The following is a 19,230-nucleotide window of genomic DNA, read 5'->3' as shown; positions in this document are numbered from 1 at the left end:
TGTGGAGTCGGAGTCGTGGAGTCGGAGTCGGAGCTCATTTTGGTGGAGTCGGAGTCGGTATAAAATGCACCGACTCCGACTCCTAAAATATATAATAAATTGGGGACAGGAGTGCAATGCAGAATGTGCTGAATATTTTACTAAATAACAACATTTAGTATAATGCTTATATTTAAGTGAAAAATTTATTGTAGTACAATGTGAACATCAGACATTTAATTGTTTTTATGATACAATAATCAAGATATTTGGATAGAACATAAAATATTTATTGGAATACAACTTTAGAACACAAAAAAACTAATAAATTGTAAATATGTAATATATATAATATATATATATACAGTGTATATACACACACACAAGATATATATGTAATCTACTGTATATTACAAAGTGTATTACATATTTACAATTTATTACAGTTTTTTGTGTTCTAAAGTTGTATTCCAATAAATATATTTTATGTTCTATCCAAATATCTTGATTATTGTATCATAAAAATTATTAAATGTCTGATGTTCACATACACATATTCATGTACTACAATAAATTTTTCACCTAACTATAAGCAATATATGTAGGAGTCGGAGCCGGAGTCGGAGTCGGTGCAAGAGAATTTGAGGAGTCGGAGTCGGAGTCGAAGGTTTGGCTTACCGACTCCACAGCCCTGGTTTTATGTGCAGATTTTTAACCAAAGTTAGGAGGGGATCCAACAAGACGGAAATGTTCTACGTTTAGTCAGTGCTTCTACCATCAGTGTTTTGAAAGATGAAAAGAATAAATAAATTACAAAGCTTCTATCCTTTTTTTTTTTTTTTCTTTTCTTTTTTTTTTCCCCCCGACACTTAGTCAACAAATACATTGACATGTAAAAGCCCCATAGACTATAAAGCGCATGCGTTCTACATGCGAAAAATAAAGCCATAAGGGGAGTGGAGGATGTTCAGGGAAGTACCAAGCGAATAGCGAAAAGGACCCCTGCGTCTAGACGAGGGGGAGATGGTGACCCCTGACCAAACCTACAGCTAGATCGTGGGGTCCCTCACCACCCTAGATAGGTTCCGCACCTATGCGCCGAGCCGGATACCTGACCTTAGGTATCCCTAGTGCTGGGCCCTAGATAGGGAATGGGTGGGATGGGCTCTTAGTAAACCACAGTAAAGAAAACACAAGGATGACACACAGGGAAAAAGTGCAAGAACTACTTATCCACAGTTGACTCAGGTAGAAATTTCAACATCAATACCACAGATACAAGGCACCTGCTTGCATCCAGAGCTTGATTGAACTGAATATCATCAGTAGAAGTCCAAGGAAGATTAGAGTATTTAAACCCAATGGTAAGTACAAATGATTAGCAGCTGAAGAGAAAGAGGCGCTCGCTGGGTCTTAAAGGGAAAAGCATAAAATCCCAGCAGAGGAGATATCTAGTATACTGAATACTAATAGCAGGAATAATAGAAGGTCAGTGAGCATTTTGCACAGCTAAACCCTATGGCCGCCTTTTGCCGGACACCCCATGAATGTCTGTCACATGTAACACGTGCGTGAAACTTCAGGGTTCTCATTTCCTTTGCTGACCTCAGGAAACCCTTCAGGTTTTGTGACAACTGCGCAGAGAAACTGTGACAAAACTGCATTGTGTGCACAGGCCCTTAATTAGCAAATAACATTGTTTTGTCGAGGGAAGTAATCACTATATTTCATCAAAATTCAAAATCAAGGCCATTGCCTTGTCACATTGATAGATACCTGCCCCACATGTGTAGTAGGACAGGTGCCTGTGAGCATGTGCAGTAGCAAGCTCTCCATGTGCTCCCATTGGATATTCTGATCCAATGATGGAGATACCCACAGTGTTGAGGTAAGCAGTGGCCACTCACACTGGTGTTCACCATGTCTTGGTCATCTAATACTGTAGACACTAGGGGCGCCAATGTATGAATAGGCGGCTTACACTGCTGTCCGTTCTGTCTATCTGATCTACCGCAGTACCTCTGGTATCTCCAGTTTTAGAAGAAGCTGCTTGCACTGCTGTTCATCCTGTCTATCTGATCCAAAACTGGAGATAGCAGAGTTGTTAATGTAATAAGAGACCGCTTACACTACTGTCCACCATGTCTATCTTATTTAGTACTGGAGATACCAAAGTACTAAGGTTGGAAGAGGCTGCTCACACTGCTGTTCAACTTGTCTATGTAATCGAATACTGAAAATACCAGGGGTGCTGATGTAAGAAGTGGCTGGTCACACTGATTTCCACTAGCTGATCTAATATTGGAGATATGATACCGTAGTACTGAGGTAATATGAAGCTGCTTACCCTGCTGTCCACCCTATCTATCTGATAAAATACTGGTGATACCAGAGGTGCTGAGGTAAGAAGAGGCCACTCACACTGCTGTCCACCCTGTCTATCTGATCTAGAATTTGCGATACCAGTGCTATACACCTTGTCTATCTGATTAAATACTCGTGACACCAGAGGTGTGGAGGTAAGAAGAGGTCACTCATTTTGCTGCCCACTGTGACTTTCTGCAGGCTGAGTGGCTGCTGTGACCTGGAGATGGCTTGACCGTACATGATATAGGTTATCTCCAGGTCACAGCAGCAGAGCTTCCTAGTGCACATGATCACAGGCACTTCTCCTATTAACATTTTAGGACAGGTTTCTCTTGGTGTAACAAGGTGTCGGTCATTTTACCTGGTACTTACTGTATTGATGAGCTGTTGACTATGTGGCCCAAACTTTTTTTTTTATATCCTCAATTTCTTAAAGGGAAACCTGCAAATATTTCAAAAGACTGACCCGCACATCCTACAAGTGTGTATAGGTGCCAGCTGAAAAAACCTAGCAAATACAAAATGGATACAGCCGCACACTAAATGCCATCAATGTATAAGGGAACTCTGGTACTGCATTACTGCTATATGAAAAATGAGATTTTTAGTTTATGAATTGGCCAATGCATGTAAGCCCGGAAACCAAACGGCAAGGTGAATCTCAATATTCCGGGTCCCTAACTAAAATGCCACTATCTAGGTTTCCTTGCCCTGAGGCAGGAAATAGATGGGAAGGAGGTGACGTGGGGTCAGCAGCACCGCGCTTGTGCAGAACGAAGGACGCCGAGGGGGAAAGCGCGGTCCCGCGATTATGGGTGGTTGCTTGGTAATAAACATCACAGCACCGTCCATAATCTAAAGCCTGCGCGCACGTCACCAGCGGTGACACTGGGCACAGTGCTCATCCACGAGAGCTAGGCACTGGGCATGCGCGGGGACCTCTGGAGCACTGGGCGGCGTCCACAGCTATGGAAATCAGCGATGGGGGACGGCCTAAAGCGGCAGGAGGCAGACTAACGGCCATCAGGCAGCCCGCCCCCGTGTCACATTTACAGAATCTGAATACAAAAAGGTACCACTTTATAAAGTCTTTATTTTGGTCAGAAAGGGGGCACAAGAACAACAGGAACATTGCTAGAATGCAGCCCAGGAGCTGCAGAGGGGGAATCTTTTAGGTTTTGGGCGAAATTTCTGCTGACAGGTTCCCTTTAAGACCACTCTGTTGCCAAAAGAAAGTAGAGTTTGAATTTATTTTGCCATAGTTAAATTAATGTTTTTTAATTGAAAGTTCTTAATTAAAACATGGCTCTCATTGGACCCTTGAGCAGCTGTCGAAATATTCCAAAGGAATCTGAACAGCAGGGCTGAAGAGAGCCTGTTATACCAGGAGCAGGTTTGGAAAGCTCTACATTGGCATTTTGGGAGGTAGTTAGCTCTGTCAAAACATGAAGGCATACAGTATTGAGGTTTTGCAATGCAGAATAGCTCTGAATATCATCTGACTAGCAAATAGGCTCGTCAGTCACATATCGTATAAAAATCGAGAACCTTACACTCAATCACAATGTGTTCGGGTTGTCGTGGGATTTTGGTGACGCAGTGTCAAGTCTCTGGCAGGTCGTAACAGCTGGAGAACCAGACGTAGAATAGATAGATCTGTACACCTATACTTCTTTTTAAATTAATTTTTGTTTCTAAAATCTGGATGAGACAGCACGGTGACAATATTTTTCTGGGTGGTACCCAACTGGATGAGACGGCTAAGTGATCTTGTGACATACACAGTAAAGCCAGCCAAGATTATCAGGTTGTTAGAAAATCTTGTGGGTTTCAGAGATGAGAAACAGAGATGAGAGCCAAGATTAAACTGTATTCTCTCTCCGCGCATTTCAGCTGTCCTCGTTTTTTCATTTCGTTTCTTGAATATTTGTCATTTTGACGGGACTGTTATTTATTGTCTAATGGCTTTTGAGTCTTCCGCTGTAGAGCAAGATAAGCCTCTATCCTCTCCTAATTAGAGCAGGGCTGGATACTGGAGTAAATCAATTAATCTCTACGTCAGAGCTGTAATCTCCAGTCCTTGTGGTTTGGATGTGTATCGCCCAGCAGTTCTCCTTCATCCAAAAAGATGGTTAAATCCCTGACTCAGTGAAACAGATGGATGAACAGAGCAAAGAAAATATTTCAGAGCACAAGCGGTGTAAATCTCCGCGTTGGGGGTCGATGTAACTGGAACCAAACTGAAACACACACAGTACTTGTCTGTGTATGTATATATGTCTGTATACATAATACAGTATGTGTATGTGTATAATATAATATGTGTGCGTGTATTTATCTGTGTGGATATGTACACACAGAAACACATAATTGTATATATGAATTTAAAGAACATGTGCACACGTTTAGTATATGCAGCAGATATTATGGCACAAAAACCAAAGTGTTGGCAGAGAAAACAATGTCTAAATTTATTAAATTATAAATTACCGTGTTTTTTTTTTGATTATAAGACGCACTTTTCCTCCCAAAAATGTGGGCAGAAAATGAGGGATGCGTCTTAAAATCCGAATATAGCTTACCGGGGGGGGGGCGTTTGTGCGGCGACCAGGTGGGTGCGTGCGAGCGGCCAGGTGCCTGTGGTTGCGTGCGGGCGTCAGGGTGCCTGTGGCTGTCTGTGTTGGCTGCCTCTCTGCCCTGGAGGCCGGCTGCCTCTCTGTGCGGACGGGCAACTGGCCTGCTGGCTGCGACTCTACATTCGGGGGAGTGGCTGTGCGGAATGCTGTGGCTGTGTGGCAGATGTCTCAGTGTGTTCGTGGTCCCAGTTTCAAATGATGGCGCTGGGAGTCAGCGCGTGTGCAGATGGAGCTCTTGGATGAGAGCTCCATCTGCACATGTGCCGCTTCAGGCGCCATCATTTGAATCGAGACTGCAGACAGACTGGGACACTCACCGCATTGGCCTTCTCCACTACTGACCCACTGCCGCCACTGATCCGCCGCCATTGCTGCCACTACTGACCCGCTGCCGCCATTGCTGCTACTACTGACCTCACGCCACTGACCCACTGCGGCTGCCAGCACAACCTCTGCCTCCTGTGACCCCGCTTCACCACCACTGCTGCCCCCCTCCGGTAAGACAACACCGGAGTATAAGACGGACCACATTTTTATTTTTTTTAACTGTTTATCTCTGAATTTGGGGTGCGTCTTATAATCCGGTGTGTCTTAGAAAACGAAAAATGCGGTATGCCTTTTTTTTAATGCATTTTTATATACATTATTACCTCATTTGACCAGATGAAAAACACTGTAAAAAATGCTGAAAGAATCTCCCTGTTGTAGAAGGTTGTGATGAGTGTTTATGCTGCGTATTTTTGCTGCATCACAAATGCACCATCATACAGTTCCAGGACAGAGGTTAGGATTTCTAGAAATCTCCATGTCCACTGTGCTGCTTTGCTACTCAGTATAAACTGATCTGCGGTGCGAGTTTCAAATCCGCAAACATTGTATTGTTTTAAAACCTGAAAAAAGGAGGACACCGAGCACAGGAGGGTCTTATCCAAGGCAGGAAGAACATATTAGGTGAAAATGGGGAACTGCTCGCCTATCAGGGCCTTATTGCACATTCAGAGGAGTCAGAAAAATTTCTGCCACAACTGTGTTGCGTGTGAATAGAACACTCGCACCTTAATATACACGGACGTCGCACCATGAGGCATTGCGTCACTTCTTAGGACTGCATTCACAAAGGGAACATGGAACCCCCATTCTCATTATGGCTGGGCGTCCAAGTCATCATATGTATATTTACTCAATCTTGTCTTTTTTGGGATTCTCTTTTACATGAAACCTAATCTTCTGACTCCCGTAGATACAAGGTAATTGTTCTGTGGAGCGGGCAGTACCATAGAGGACACCTCGCCAGTCTGTCTCTACACTCTCTCCTTATCTGGGATCTGTTATTTTCCGGCACTAATAAAAGAAGTACACGTTAAGTCACCGTAGGAATATTCTGTTTTTGCACTGCTTTTTATAGCTGAAGGATTTTTATATCTTTAGAGCTGCCTTTGAAGATGGCTGTCAGGAATATAAACAGATCGGAGATGTAAGGGCATCCGAAGTGTAGGTGAAGGCACACAGACACCGATCTGGTGATACTGCGGCTCCGTAACACACAGATGGCAGAGACTGCTTCATTTACCAAGAAGCGAGAGCCTGCGCCTACAACCCCAAATTGTTCATGCAAACGACATGATTCAGGAGCAGCAGATGAGAATCCCCGGCTCATGTTTGTCCCCCTGTGGTTTGGAGATACGGCTTTAGACATGGCCAATTGGAGGAAGCAAGCGTGTCTAATTTAATGACCCAAGCTCATGGCTATTGAGGAGCTGCACTGGATTTCACTGTAGAATGATTTTGGATCATACAGCGGGCTAGCAATTGGAGAGATGCTTGTTGCTACGACAACAGCTATTAGTTCAAAAAGTATTGACTGTTGTTATGGCAACAGAGGTCCCGGTTTCACTGGCCCTAAGCAGATTGAGTTGGCGATATAACAAACTACAAAGCGGTCTCTATTTTCCATCATAGCATTTATTTGCTTTGCGTTGGTCCAGTATTGTATTTCCGATGACACTCATTTATTTCTATTTTTTTATTGTTAAATGAACTTCTGGCTTTCTTTTAATCAGATCCGCTTGAATGTCTTTTTTTTAAAAGAAAACATATAGAAATAAATATGCTTTCAGAATATAGAACTAAAATTCAGTCTTCTTTCTTCTGAACAGTATGACTACAAGTTATAGTGTTTCCCAATATGTATATTATGGACAAATGGTTTGATATATATGATGTGACTTTATAAGAAAATGATTAAAGGGAATCTGTTGATATACAGATTATATGCACCTACTTCTGCAATGATAATCTCCTGCAGATAAAACACTGATTGCACTGAAACTACAGCCAGCTGCTGAGCAAGTGGTACATCCCTGAAATCAAGCTATTGGTTTCCACCGTGCGCCTATGCTTGGTTTGATCAGTCATTTTGTATTGCCAGTTTCCCTATAGAAACTTATTTCTACATGCAAAAATCATTGTTCTTGTCTGCTGCTTTTTTTCTGAAGATGCCTACAGCATAATAATCAGTAGCAATCTGCACAGATTATTGTGTGTTTTCTAGACATATTTAATGCAGGGTTTTTTTTCCCTTTTATGTTTTTGGTGCCGATCTAGAGCATCATTTTTCCCTTGTCTTTTTAGTATAGAAATACTGCAGTTCTGCACTTAATGCAATTGCATTTTTATTTTATTTATTTTTTCATGCATTTTTTTCAGGTTTCATGGGAGATTAAGGGCAAAAAAGGACTGTTCAATCATAAGGCTATGTGTCCACAAGAGAATGTAGCTGCGGATTTTTCTGCATCAAAATCCGCAGCTTTCCCCCGGAATCCGCACCTTTTCAAAGGTGCGGATTTGCCGCGGATTTAATGCGGATTTTGGTGCGGATTTTTTTTTTCCCCCAATTTTAAAGCCAAAATCCGGATCAAAATCCGCAACAATAATTGACATGTTGCAGATTTTTCCTGATCAAAATCCGCACCAAATCCTCTGTGGAAAAATCCACAGCGTGGGCGCCGCATTTCCAAAATGCCATAGAAATGGCTGGGAAGTGCCTGAGCTGCAGATTTTCGGGAAATCCGCGGCTTTTCCGCGAGAAATCCGCGGCAAAATCCGCGCATTTTCCGCAGCGTGGGCACATAGCCTAAGTGTTAATGAAATCATATCAATTTTCTTGAACTATGAAACCCAGCAGATTTTCTGCAAAAAAAAAAAAAAAAATGTTGGAAAACAATGCAGCGTTCACCCTATATCGGATCATGACCTAATTTGGAGTTTTTCCAACAATTTAAATCGGTGATCAAATTTCAGATGGTAGGATAAATGTACTGCAAAAAAAGAACAAAAAGCCTGAACGCCTTTTAGTATTAAATTAGCAGGTGCACAAATATGTTATGTGGCCAATATACAAACATACCGTATATACCTATGGTGTGAGTCAGTACACTGAGAATAATAAATACATGAACGCCACTAGTGTTAAAAGGGTAAGGTAATTGGTTAACACTTTTTGATCAAAAAGTGCAAAAGCCATCCAAGCATGTCAAGGTCCAAACATGTCAAAATACCTAAATATGTATAGTCCCGGTCATCAATAAATGTATTGTTGTGTAGCTAGGCTATCTTCAAAAGAGTTGTATAAAGTTTGGAAGTCATCCCTTATCCAAGGAATAGGGAATAACTTCCTGATCGTTACTGATCATGATAACCTGGGGTCTGAAGACTCCCTTTTGAATGGAGTGGTGGTCGATCATTCGTACAGCCGCTCTATTCATTCTTAATGGGAGTGTGGAAGACCACCAACAATCCATTATCTATATATATAATTGCCTTATTCTGTCTGTCTGTCTGTCTGTCTGTCTGTCTGTCTGTGTCTGTCTGTCTGTGTCTGTCTGTCTGTGTCTGTCTGTCTGTGTCTGTCTGTCTGTGTCTGTCTGTCTGTGTCTGTCTGTCTGTGTCTGTCTGTCTGTGTCTGTCTGTCTGTGTCTGTCTGTGTCTGTCTGTGTCTGTCTGTGTCTGTCTGTGTCTGTGTCTGTCTGTCTGTGTCTGTCTGTCTGTGTCTGTCTGTCTGTGTCTGTCTGTCTGTCTGTGTCTGTCTGTCTGTCTGTCTGTCTGTCTGTCTGTCTGTCTGTCTGTCTGTCTGTCTGTCTGTCTGTCTGTCTGTCTGTCTGTCTGTCTGTCTGTCTGTCTGTCTGTCATGCTCCGAAATTGTGTCCTTACGGTGACACAAAGCTGATTGGCCGCTGGGCTCGCCATGGCCCCGCCCCCCCCACGGATTGGCCTCTCGCCCCGGCTCTCTGCAGGCCCCGCCCCCCTCACGCAATGCACGCTCGCTCTGGCCCAACTGACACGGAGCTCCGATTCCCAGGTGAGTACACACACACACATCAGATCACACTCACTCTCACACTCACTCTCACACACACCTCACACACACCTCACACATCACAACATCCTGGGATATCGCTTGCTTCTACACCGGCTCCGTCAGGATCCCAGCAGCGCCAGACATAACCTTGCGATGCTGGGATCTTGACGGAGGCCGTGAAAGCTGGTAACCATTATACACATCGGGTAACTAAGGTCCCTTGGTTACCCGATGTGTATCATAGTTACCAGCGTACACCGGCTCACACTCACTCTCACACACACATCACACACACATCACATCGCATCCACACATCAAGGTCCTGCAGCGGAGGAAAATACACACACGCACACACACACATAACAGCACACACACACACATACACACATCAGATCACACTCACCCTCACACACACATCACATCGCATCCACATACTCACAACATCCTGGGATATCGCTTGCTTCTCGGCGGCGATACTGTGCTGTGAGCTTCCAGGACCTGACGGAGGATCACATGGCCAGAAGCATGTGATATCTCCGGATGTTGTGAGTATCAGCGCGTATGTGCGATTTCGTCAGTGTCTGTGTGTGTGAGTGTATGCGATCGGGTGTGTGTGAGTGTATGCGATCGGGTGTGTGTGAGTGTATGCGATCGGGTGTGTGTGAGTGTATGCGATCGGGTGTGTGTGAGTGTATGCGATCGGGTGTGTGTGAGTGTATGCGATCGGGTGTGTGTGAGTGTATGCGATCGGGTGTGTGTGAGTGTATGCGATCGGGTGTGTGTGAGTGTATGCGATCGGGTGTGGGTGAGTGTATGCGATCGGGTGTGGGTGAGTGTATGCGATCGGTTGTGTGGGTGAGTGTATGCGATCGGTTGTGTGTGTGAGTGTATGCGATCGGGTGTGTGTGAGTGTCGGCAGAGGAGCACGGCGTGCTGGAGGAGGCTGGGAGCAGAGAGGCTGAACTTGGGGAAAGCTGGGAGGGGGAGGCTGATGCTAGGGGAGACTGGGAGGGGAAGGCTGATGCTGAAGGAGGCTGGGAGGAGAGAGGCTGATCCTGGGGAAGGCTGGGAAGGGGAGGCTGATGCTGAGGGAGGCTGGAAGGAGAGAGGCTGAGGCTGGGAGGAGAGAGGCTGATGCTGGGGAAGGCTGGAAGGAGAGAGGCTGAGGCTGGGAGGAGAGAGGCTGATGCTGGGGAAGGCTGATGCTGAGGGAGGCTGGGAGGGGAAAGCTGATGCTGGGGAAGGCTGGGAGGAGAGAGGCTGATCCTGGGGAAGGCTGGGAGAGGGAGGCTGATGCTGGGGGAGGCTGGAAGGAGAGAGGGTGATGCTGGGGGAGGCTGGAAGGAGAGAGGCTGATGCTGGGGGAGGCTGGGAAGACGGAGGCTGGGAGGAGAGAGGCTGATCCTGGGGAAGGCTGGGAGAGGGAGGCTGATGCTGGAGGAGGCTGGAAGGAGAGAGGCTGATGCTGGGGGAGGCTAGAAGGAGAGAGGCTGATGCTGGGGGAGGCTGGGAGGAGAGAGGCTGATGCTGGGGAAGGCTGGGAGGACAGAGGCTGATGCTGGGGAAGGCTGGGAGGAGAGACGCTGATGCTGGGGACAGAGAGGAGAGGCTGATGCTGGGAGGAGAGAGGCTGATCCTGGGGAAGGCTGGGAGGGGAAGGCTGAGAGAAGAGAGGCTGATGCTGAGGGAGGCTGAGGCTGGGGTAGGCTGTGAGGAGAGAGGCTGATGCTAGGGACAGAAAAGGCTGATGCTGTGAGGAGAGAGGCTGATGCTGTGAGGAGAGAGGCTGATGCTGCGGGCAGAGAGGCTGATGCTGCGGGCAGAGAGGCTGATGCTGCATGGGGAATGGAGCACGATGGGGGGTGCGCAGCATGGGGGATGGAGCACGATGGGGAGTGCGCAGCATGGCGGATGGACCACGTTTGGGAGTGCGTAGCATAGCGGATGGACCACGTTTGGGAGTGTGCAGCATGGCGGATGGACCACGTTTGGGAGTGTGCAGCATGGCGGATGGACCACGTTTGGGAGTGCGCAGCATGGCGGATGGACCACGTTTGGGAGTGCGCAGCATGGCGGATGGACCACGTTTGGGAGTGCGCAGCATGGCGGATGGAGCACGTTTGGGAGTGCGCAGCATGACGGATGGAGCACGTTTGGGAGTGCGCAGCATGGCGGATGGAGCACGTTTGGGAGTGCGCAGCATGCCGGATGGTGCACGATGGGGAGTGCGCAGTATGGCGGATGGAGCACGTTTGGGAGTGCGCAGTATGGCGGATGGAGCACATTTGGGAGTGCGCAGCATGGCGGATGGAGCACGTTTGGGAGTGTGCAGCATGACGGATGGAGCACGTTTGGGAGTGCGCAGCATGGCGGGTGGAGCACGTTTGGGAGTGCGCAGCATGGCGGATGGAGCATGATGGGGGGTGCGCAGCATGGCGGGTGGAGCACGTTTGGGAGTGCGCAGCATGGCGGATGGAGCATGATGGGGGGTGCGCAGCATGGCGGATGGAGCACGTTTGGGAGTGCGCAGCATGGCGGATGGAGCACGTTTGGGAGTGCGCAGCATGGCGGATGGAGCACGTTTGGGAGTGCGCAGCATGGCGGGTGGAGCACGTTTGGGAGTGCGCAGCATGGCGGATGGAGCATGATGGGGGGTGCGCAGCATGGCGGATGGAGCACGTTTGGGAGTGCGCAGCATGGCGGATGGAGCACGTTTGGGAGTGTGCAGCATGGCGGATAGAGCACGATGGGGAGTGCGCAGCATGGCGGATGGAGCACGTTTGGGAGTGCGCAGCATGGGGGATGCAGCACGATGGGGAGTGCGCAGTATGGCGGATGGAGCACGTTTGGGAGTGCACAGCATGGCGGATGGACCACGTTTGGGAGTGCGCAGCATGGCGGATGGAGCACGTTTGGGAATGCGCAGCATAGGAACCACAAACAACGCCCTACACAGACACCCACACACACACACAACGCTGCACATACACAACACCCAACACACAAACACTGCAGCACACACAAATATACGCACATACCGCACAACACACACATTGCTCAAAACATACCTCCCCCCAAAACACACCACACACACACAAACCGCACAACACACACACACACAACGCTACAGACACACAGCGCTCCACAAACAACGCAACACACGCAACACACATACAACACCGCTCTCACCCCCCCGCCACACCCAGAACATGTACAGCGCCCTACACAAACACTTGGTAACTACACACAACAACATCTATATATATATATATATATATATATATATATATAACAAAAATCATACATGAACTACACAATACGTAAATTCTAAAATACCCGATGCGTAGAATCGGGCCACCTTCTAGTAATAATAATATTGATTTATGTAGCGCTATAATTCTACAGCATGTTACATCATCATCACTGTCCCCATTGGGGCTCACAATCTAAATCCCCTATCTGTATGTCTTTGGAGTGTGGGAGGAAACCCACCAAGCACGGGGAGAACATACAAACTCCTTTTAGATGTTGTCCTTGATGGGAATTGAACCCAGGACCCCAGCGCTGCAAGATTGCAATGCTAGCCACTGAGCCTCCGTGCCGCCCATTCACAAGGAGGCCTTCAGAGACCCAGTTCTTGGGATCGGTGGGGTCCAAGCAGTCGGACTCCCAGCGATCCGGAAGTTATCCTTTATTCTATGGATAGGGGATAACTTCTAAACTTGGCTCATTCCTTTTATTGCATTCAATGTTTCTTGTTTAGTTAACGGCAAGCTGATACTATTTCTGTAAAATGAGTGTAGACAAAGTAGGTGATGCCTTCTCAACTAGGTAATTAGCTCTTTTTAACAACTTATTAGCTGCTCTAGTTGTTGATTACACCTTTTGGGTGACACCCATCAATAAAGGATGTCATGCTAAATAGCTACTAAGCTCTAGAAAGCTGTAATACGCTTATCACTGGGGAGTTGTTACATGTAATAGCCTCAACTCCACAGTCTTCTAAGAAATAATTGCTTTTCAGTTCTGTAGGTGCCAATCACACCTTCATAAGATACTAAAAAAGGGCTGTTTAGCGTCACAGCACCTAGATACAATGTAGACTGTGTAATATGCTGCTGTAGATGGTCATCGGTTTGTGGTTATAACTCTAGGGGGTTCCAATGACTTTTATTTATTAGTCTGGGCTTAGGATAAGCCCCCCAAAAAATAAAAATTAGCTTACCACAGACTTTTCAGATGGTTAGGGTTCTGAGGGCACTGGTTGCTTCTTCTTTGACCCAGAAATCAAATCACACAATTGGTGTAGATGTGCTGACTGTCTACAGTAGATTAAAATGACTCAATCGTTGAGTAATATATTGGACTAAAGGCCCCGTCACACACAACGAGATCGCTAACGAGATCGTTGCTGTGACACAGTTTCTGTGACATAGTAACGATCTCGCCAGCGATCTTGTGTGACACCTACCAGCGATCAGGCCCCTGCTGTGAGGTCGCTAGTCGTTGCCGAATGCTCCGGACCGTTTTCTTCAAAGGCGATGTCCTGCTGGGCAGGACACATCTCTGTGTTTGACGTCTAACAGGGTCCCACCGCCGCCGAGATCGTTATACAAGTCGCTCATCGTTACTGTGTCGTTGGTAATGTCTGACTGTGTGACATCTCACCAGCGACGTCCCAGCGACTTACCAGCGATCCCTATCAGGTCGTAGCGTTGTCGAGATCGCTGGCAAGTCATTGTGTGTGACTGGGCCTTTAAGGTACCGTCACACTAAGCGACGCCCCAGCGATCCCACAAACGATCTGACCTGGCAGGGATCGCTGGAGCATTGCTACATGGTCGCTGGGCAGCTGTCAAACAGGCACATCTCCACAGCGATCAGAGATCAGTCACCAGCGACCCGTGTAACTACGCTGTGCTTCGTAACCATAGTAGACATCGGGTTACTAAGCAAAGCGCTTTGCTTATAGTTACCCGATGTGTACCTTGGCTACGTGAGCAGGGAGCCAGCTTATAGAAGCTGCGGACGCTGGTAACCAAGGTAAATATCGGGTAACCAAGCAAAGCCGGCTCCCTGCACCCTGCACATTCAGATCATTGCTCTCTCGCTGTCAAACACAGCGATGTGTGCTTCACAGCGGGAGAGCAACAACCAAAAAATGGTCCAGGACATTCAGCAACAACCGGCGACCTCACAGCAGGGGCCAGATCGTTGCTGGGTGTCACACACAGCGACATCGCTAGCAAGATCGCTGTTGCGTCACAAAAAACGTGACTCAGCAGCGATGTCGCTAGCGATGTCGCTTAGTGAGACCTGGCCTTTAGGCTCTGCAGAGCTGGCCTCCACAGTCTCGGGCTAAGGGGTACTTCTCACATAGCGAGATCGCTGCTGAGTCACGGTTTTTGTGACGTACCAGTGACCTCATTAGCGATCTCGCTGTGTGTGACACTGAGCAGCGATCTTGCCCCTGCTGTGAAATCGCTGCTCGTTGCACACAGTGCTGGTTAATTTTTTGGACATTGCTCTCCCGCTGTGAAGCACACATCGCTGTGTTTGACAGCGAGAGAGCAACAATCTGAATGAGCAGGGAGCCGGCTTCTGACAGCCTGTGGTAAGCTGTAACCAAGGTAAATATTGGGTAACCAAGCAAAGTGCTTTGCTTGGTTACCCGATATTTACCTTGGTTACTAGCGTCCGCCGCTCTCAGGCTGCCAGTGCCGGCTCCCTGCTCCCTGCACACGTAGCCAGAGTACACATCGGGTAAATAAGCAAAGCGGTTTGCTTATTAGCCCGATGTGTACTCTGGCTAGGAGTGCAGGGAGCCAGCGCTAAGCGGTGTGCGCTGGTAATCAAGGTAAATATCGGGTAACCAAGCGCTTGGTTACCCGATATGTACCTTAGTTACCAAGCGCAGCATCGCTTCCACGCGTCGCTGGGGGCTGGTCATTGGTCGCTGGTGAGATTTGCCTGATTGACAGCTCACCAGCGACCATGTAGCGACGCACCAGCGATCCTGACCAGGTCAGATCGCTGGTGGGATTGCTGGAGCGTCGCTAAAGTGTGACGGTACCTTAAGTGTGTTCCAAGTCTAAAGTCCTTGAGTCACTCTGCATCAGATTGTGATAACTGGTCTGTGTTATCTCCCCCTACACCTCTTTAATGCTAATTTATGCATTACCATAGAAATATAGGTCTTGATTGACATTGTGACATTGTAGAAAGAAGTAGCTTGAATCTTGATTAAAGGTGCATTCACTCATGCCGATAAACAAATTTCCTAGGAATGCTTATTTCCCGATTATTTCCAGATTATGAGCCTATATATACAGACAGACAAGCAGTGAGCAAAATGCACTCATCAGGTTAATTTATTTTAAAGTTTGCTTAAAAATCATCATTCTCGACCGCAAATTGTCCTGAGCAAACAGCACATATAGCTGCGAACAATGATATCGTATGTACACAGATTGATGGCATTAAGGATTGTTCTGCAAGCATAGAAGGCCGGCCAGCCTATAAGACATCCGCAATCATCCAGCGTAAACGTACGTCAGGCCTTTAGGAATGAATCCTTGCTACAAGCTTTGCATTGGGTCTTACAGAAGTGAAAATAAGGCACCTTCAGGAACCTATACGCACTTAAAAGGAATCTGTCACCAGGTTTTTGCACCTTAATCTGAGAGTAGCATAATGTAGAGACAGAGACCCTGACTCCAGCGATGTGTCAGTTACTGGGCTGCTTAGTGCAGTTTTGATAAAATCATTATTTAATCACAGGATATTATCATCATTGACTACTTGGCATGCTGCCAGGTAGTCAAGCAAATTCATGAGCTTTGTATAACCACTCCCCCACCTCTGATTGGCAGCTTCCTGCCCATATACAGTGTACACAGCTGCCAATCAGTGGTATGGGCGTGGTTATTGAGGCCCACATTCAAATAGCTGGTAAATTCGCAGCAGAGAAAACAGGGATTTTTACAGAGTGACAGCAAGTAGCTCAGTAAGTGATACATCGCTGGAATCTGTGTCTCTGCCCCTAGATCATGCTGTTCTTGGATGGGGTAGCAAAAACCTGATAAGATTCCCTTTAATGTGCCATTGTACAGGGGTGTATGGATAGGACGCAACATTAATTGTAGATCAGTGTTTCCCATACTCCAGTCCTTATGGCCTACCCATCGGATCATGTTTTTGGGATTTTCTGAACCTATGGTAATTTACTTGATAATTTTATCCACTGGGCAATACCAAGGAAGTCCTAAAAACATGATCTGTTAGGGGGCGATGAGGCCTGGAGTTTGGGATTCCCTGTTGTAGACCGTTAGGGGCACTTTGCACACTACGACATCGCTAGCCGATGCTGAGCGCGATAGTCCCCGCCCCCGTCGCAGCTGTGATATCTTGTGATAGCTGGCGTAGAGAACATTATTGCTACGGCAGCTTCACATGCACTCACCTGCCCTGCGACGTCGCTCTAGCTGGCGACCCGCCTCATTCCTAAGGGGACGGGTCGTGCGGCGTCACAGCAACGTCACACGGCAGGCGGCCAATAGAAGCAGAGGGGCGGAGATGAGCGGGATGTAAACATCCCGCCCACCTCCGTCCTTCCGCATAGCCGGCGTTAGACGCGGTGACGCAGGTAGGAGATGTTCCTCGCTCCTGCGGCTTCATACACAGAGATGTGTGCTGCCACAGGAACGAGGAACAACATCGTACCTGTTGCTGCCGCGACATTATGGAAATGACCGACACTACACCGATGATACGATTTCGACGCTTTTGCGCTCATTAATCGTATCAAAAACGATTTACACACGCCGATGTCGACAGCGACGCCGTATGTGCGTCACTTTCGATTTGACCCCACCGACATCGCAGCTGCGATATCGTAGTGTGCAAAGTACCCCTTAGTCCTCTTGAGCCAGTGTGATAATTTTGAGCAAGGTATAAGTAACATATTGGTGCGTTGAGTACTTGGTTATTTCAGAATGTGCAGTATGTGATATTTTTCAAGATAATTTTTTTTTTTCTCAAGATCCTCTGTTGAACCTTCTATAATTCTTAAAGCATATTTGTGTCTAAACATTGGTCCTTAATAATAAATTCCATGTGGTAATAGGTTAACTAATCATCACTTGTTGGGATGGGATTGACATGTAGAATTATAGAAATGTATTGTTTTGCTAGAGCCCTTACAAGGTACTATTCGATAACTGGAAGTGCTCGCTATCGGGTGTGTACAGTTGATGTTTTGGCCAGTTGAGACATTTGTGTTGTGTAACAGATATGTGATGATGAGTGTTACATAGATTAGGCTGTTGCTGCAGTTTGTGTTGTACATTGTATATGCAATGTTTGACTGCTCAGGATTCTCATTGAGATCTTCTCTTTCTCCGCAGTGCGTCTCCATGACAGTATTTCAGAAGAGGGTTTTCACTATCTTGTTTTTGACCTGTAAGTATCTACTTGTCGGAACCTTCTCCTGTCTCCTTCGTATTCGTGAGCTGCATGACTTGTGTAACAAGTGTAACAAGCAGATTCAGGTGACATATTGTGTTTTTTTTTTTTGTTTTTTTTTTTAGCCTACCTTTTTTTCCCCCCTCAATTCCTCAATACTTTACATGACATATTTTTGTTGACATCACTCTTTCTCACTTTAGAATCTACAATTACATTTTCTCTATAGGGAATGTCATATTGTTCACCCGCAGAGGGAAAAAAAATCTGTGTGATTACATTACTGTCAGATATATATCTTGTCTTTTTATTCATATTACAATTGTTTTATTACGCTGAATTCCAATACATCTGCAATCAAAATTATTCAACCCCCCCCATTGTAAATTAGAGGGGTTGACCACTACTTAGGCAACCTGCTCTCAATCCCTATGTTTGCCCCAGTTAACCTAGAACACGCAACCATAGATATCTACCATAGAAAACACGTAACCTAGCAGGCCTGCGAGGCACCAGTTATGCGTTCTAGGGTTAAAATAACAACGCTTATATTCTCCTCCCGTGTCTGCACTCCCTTTCCTGTGGCTCACTTGACGTTGTTAAATTACACGAGCCCTGAACCAAATCAGCCCCGACTTCACTCTTCCCACCTTCAGATGAATTGAACATCAAGAGGAAGTCATAGCTGCGACTGACCGCTCACTTCCTATTGATGTTTGATACATCCAAAGGCGAGGGACAGTGAAGACTACACTGATTGGGGCGCAGAGCTCATGTGACGTAATAATGTCATGTGAGCCCTGGGAGCACAAATGCCAACACCCCCAGGATTTCACTGGCATCCGGAGATGACTATAAGCGTTGGTATTTTAACGGGAACAGACATGGTGTCTTGAGAAGGATTTGTCCGAGTAGTGGACTAGCAGGTTTACTAGTCCTCTTCTGGTAATCGTTTGCTAATAAAATAGTGATTTTATAAAAACTACACTAAGAAGCCCAGTAAGTGATACATCGCTGGAAACCCTACATGATGCTGCTTTTCAGATTTGGCAGCAAAAACCTGATGACTGGTTCCCTTTAAGCAGATTTTGCTTCCAAATCTCAATAAATGAGTATCAAAATCTTAAAGGGAACCTGTCACCGGATGTTTATAATACTTACCTAACGGTCAGTGCGGAGCAGACTGGTCGGATGGGCGTCTCCGTTCTCTGAGTTCCATGCCTCCTCTTTCAGCCATCTTTGTCCTCCTTCTGAAGCTAGTGTGGATGATGTGTTCTACGTCGTCTACACTAGCTGACAGTGAGGTCCTGTGCAGGTGCACTTTGATCTGGCCGGAGCAGGGCAGATCAAAGTATTGAAGTGCGCCTGCGCAGGACCTCAATGTTGGTTAGTGTAAATGACGTACAACATGTCATCCTCACTACCTTC

The 19,230-nt window shown here is 46.6% G+C and overlaps 1 protein-coding gene across 24 annotated transcripts in view; it reads left to right on the top strand.

Moving 5' to 3' along the window:
- CAMK2G (calcium/calmodulin dependent protein kinase II gamma) overlaps positions 1–19,230 on the top strand; it is a 333,717-nt gene that overhangs the window by 193,908 nt on the left and 120,579 nt on the right. For all 24 annotated transcript variants that reach the window (XM_075348871.1, XM_075348864.1, XM_075348870.1 and 21 more), the window contains exon 4: positions 17,745–17,799. In XM_075348871.1, coding sequence (XP_075204986.1) covers positions 17,745–17,799 — 55 coding nt within the window. The remainder of the gene's footprint in view (positions 1–17,744; positions 17,800–19,230) is intronic.

Source organism: Anomaloglossus baeobatrachus, chromosome 5 (assembly GCF_048569485.1).
Source record: "Anomaloglossus baeobatrachus isolate aAnoBae1 chromosome 5, aAnoBae1.hap1, whole genome shotgun sequence".
NCBI lineage: Eukaryota > Metazoa > Chordata > Amphibia > Anura > Aromobatidae > Anomaloglossus > Anomaloglossus baeobatrachus.
The sequence above is the reverse complement of the archived record's forward strand: the minus strand, read 5'-3'. Positions and strand labels throughout refer to the sequence as shown.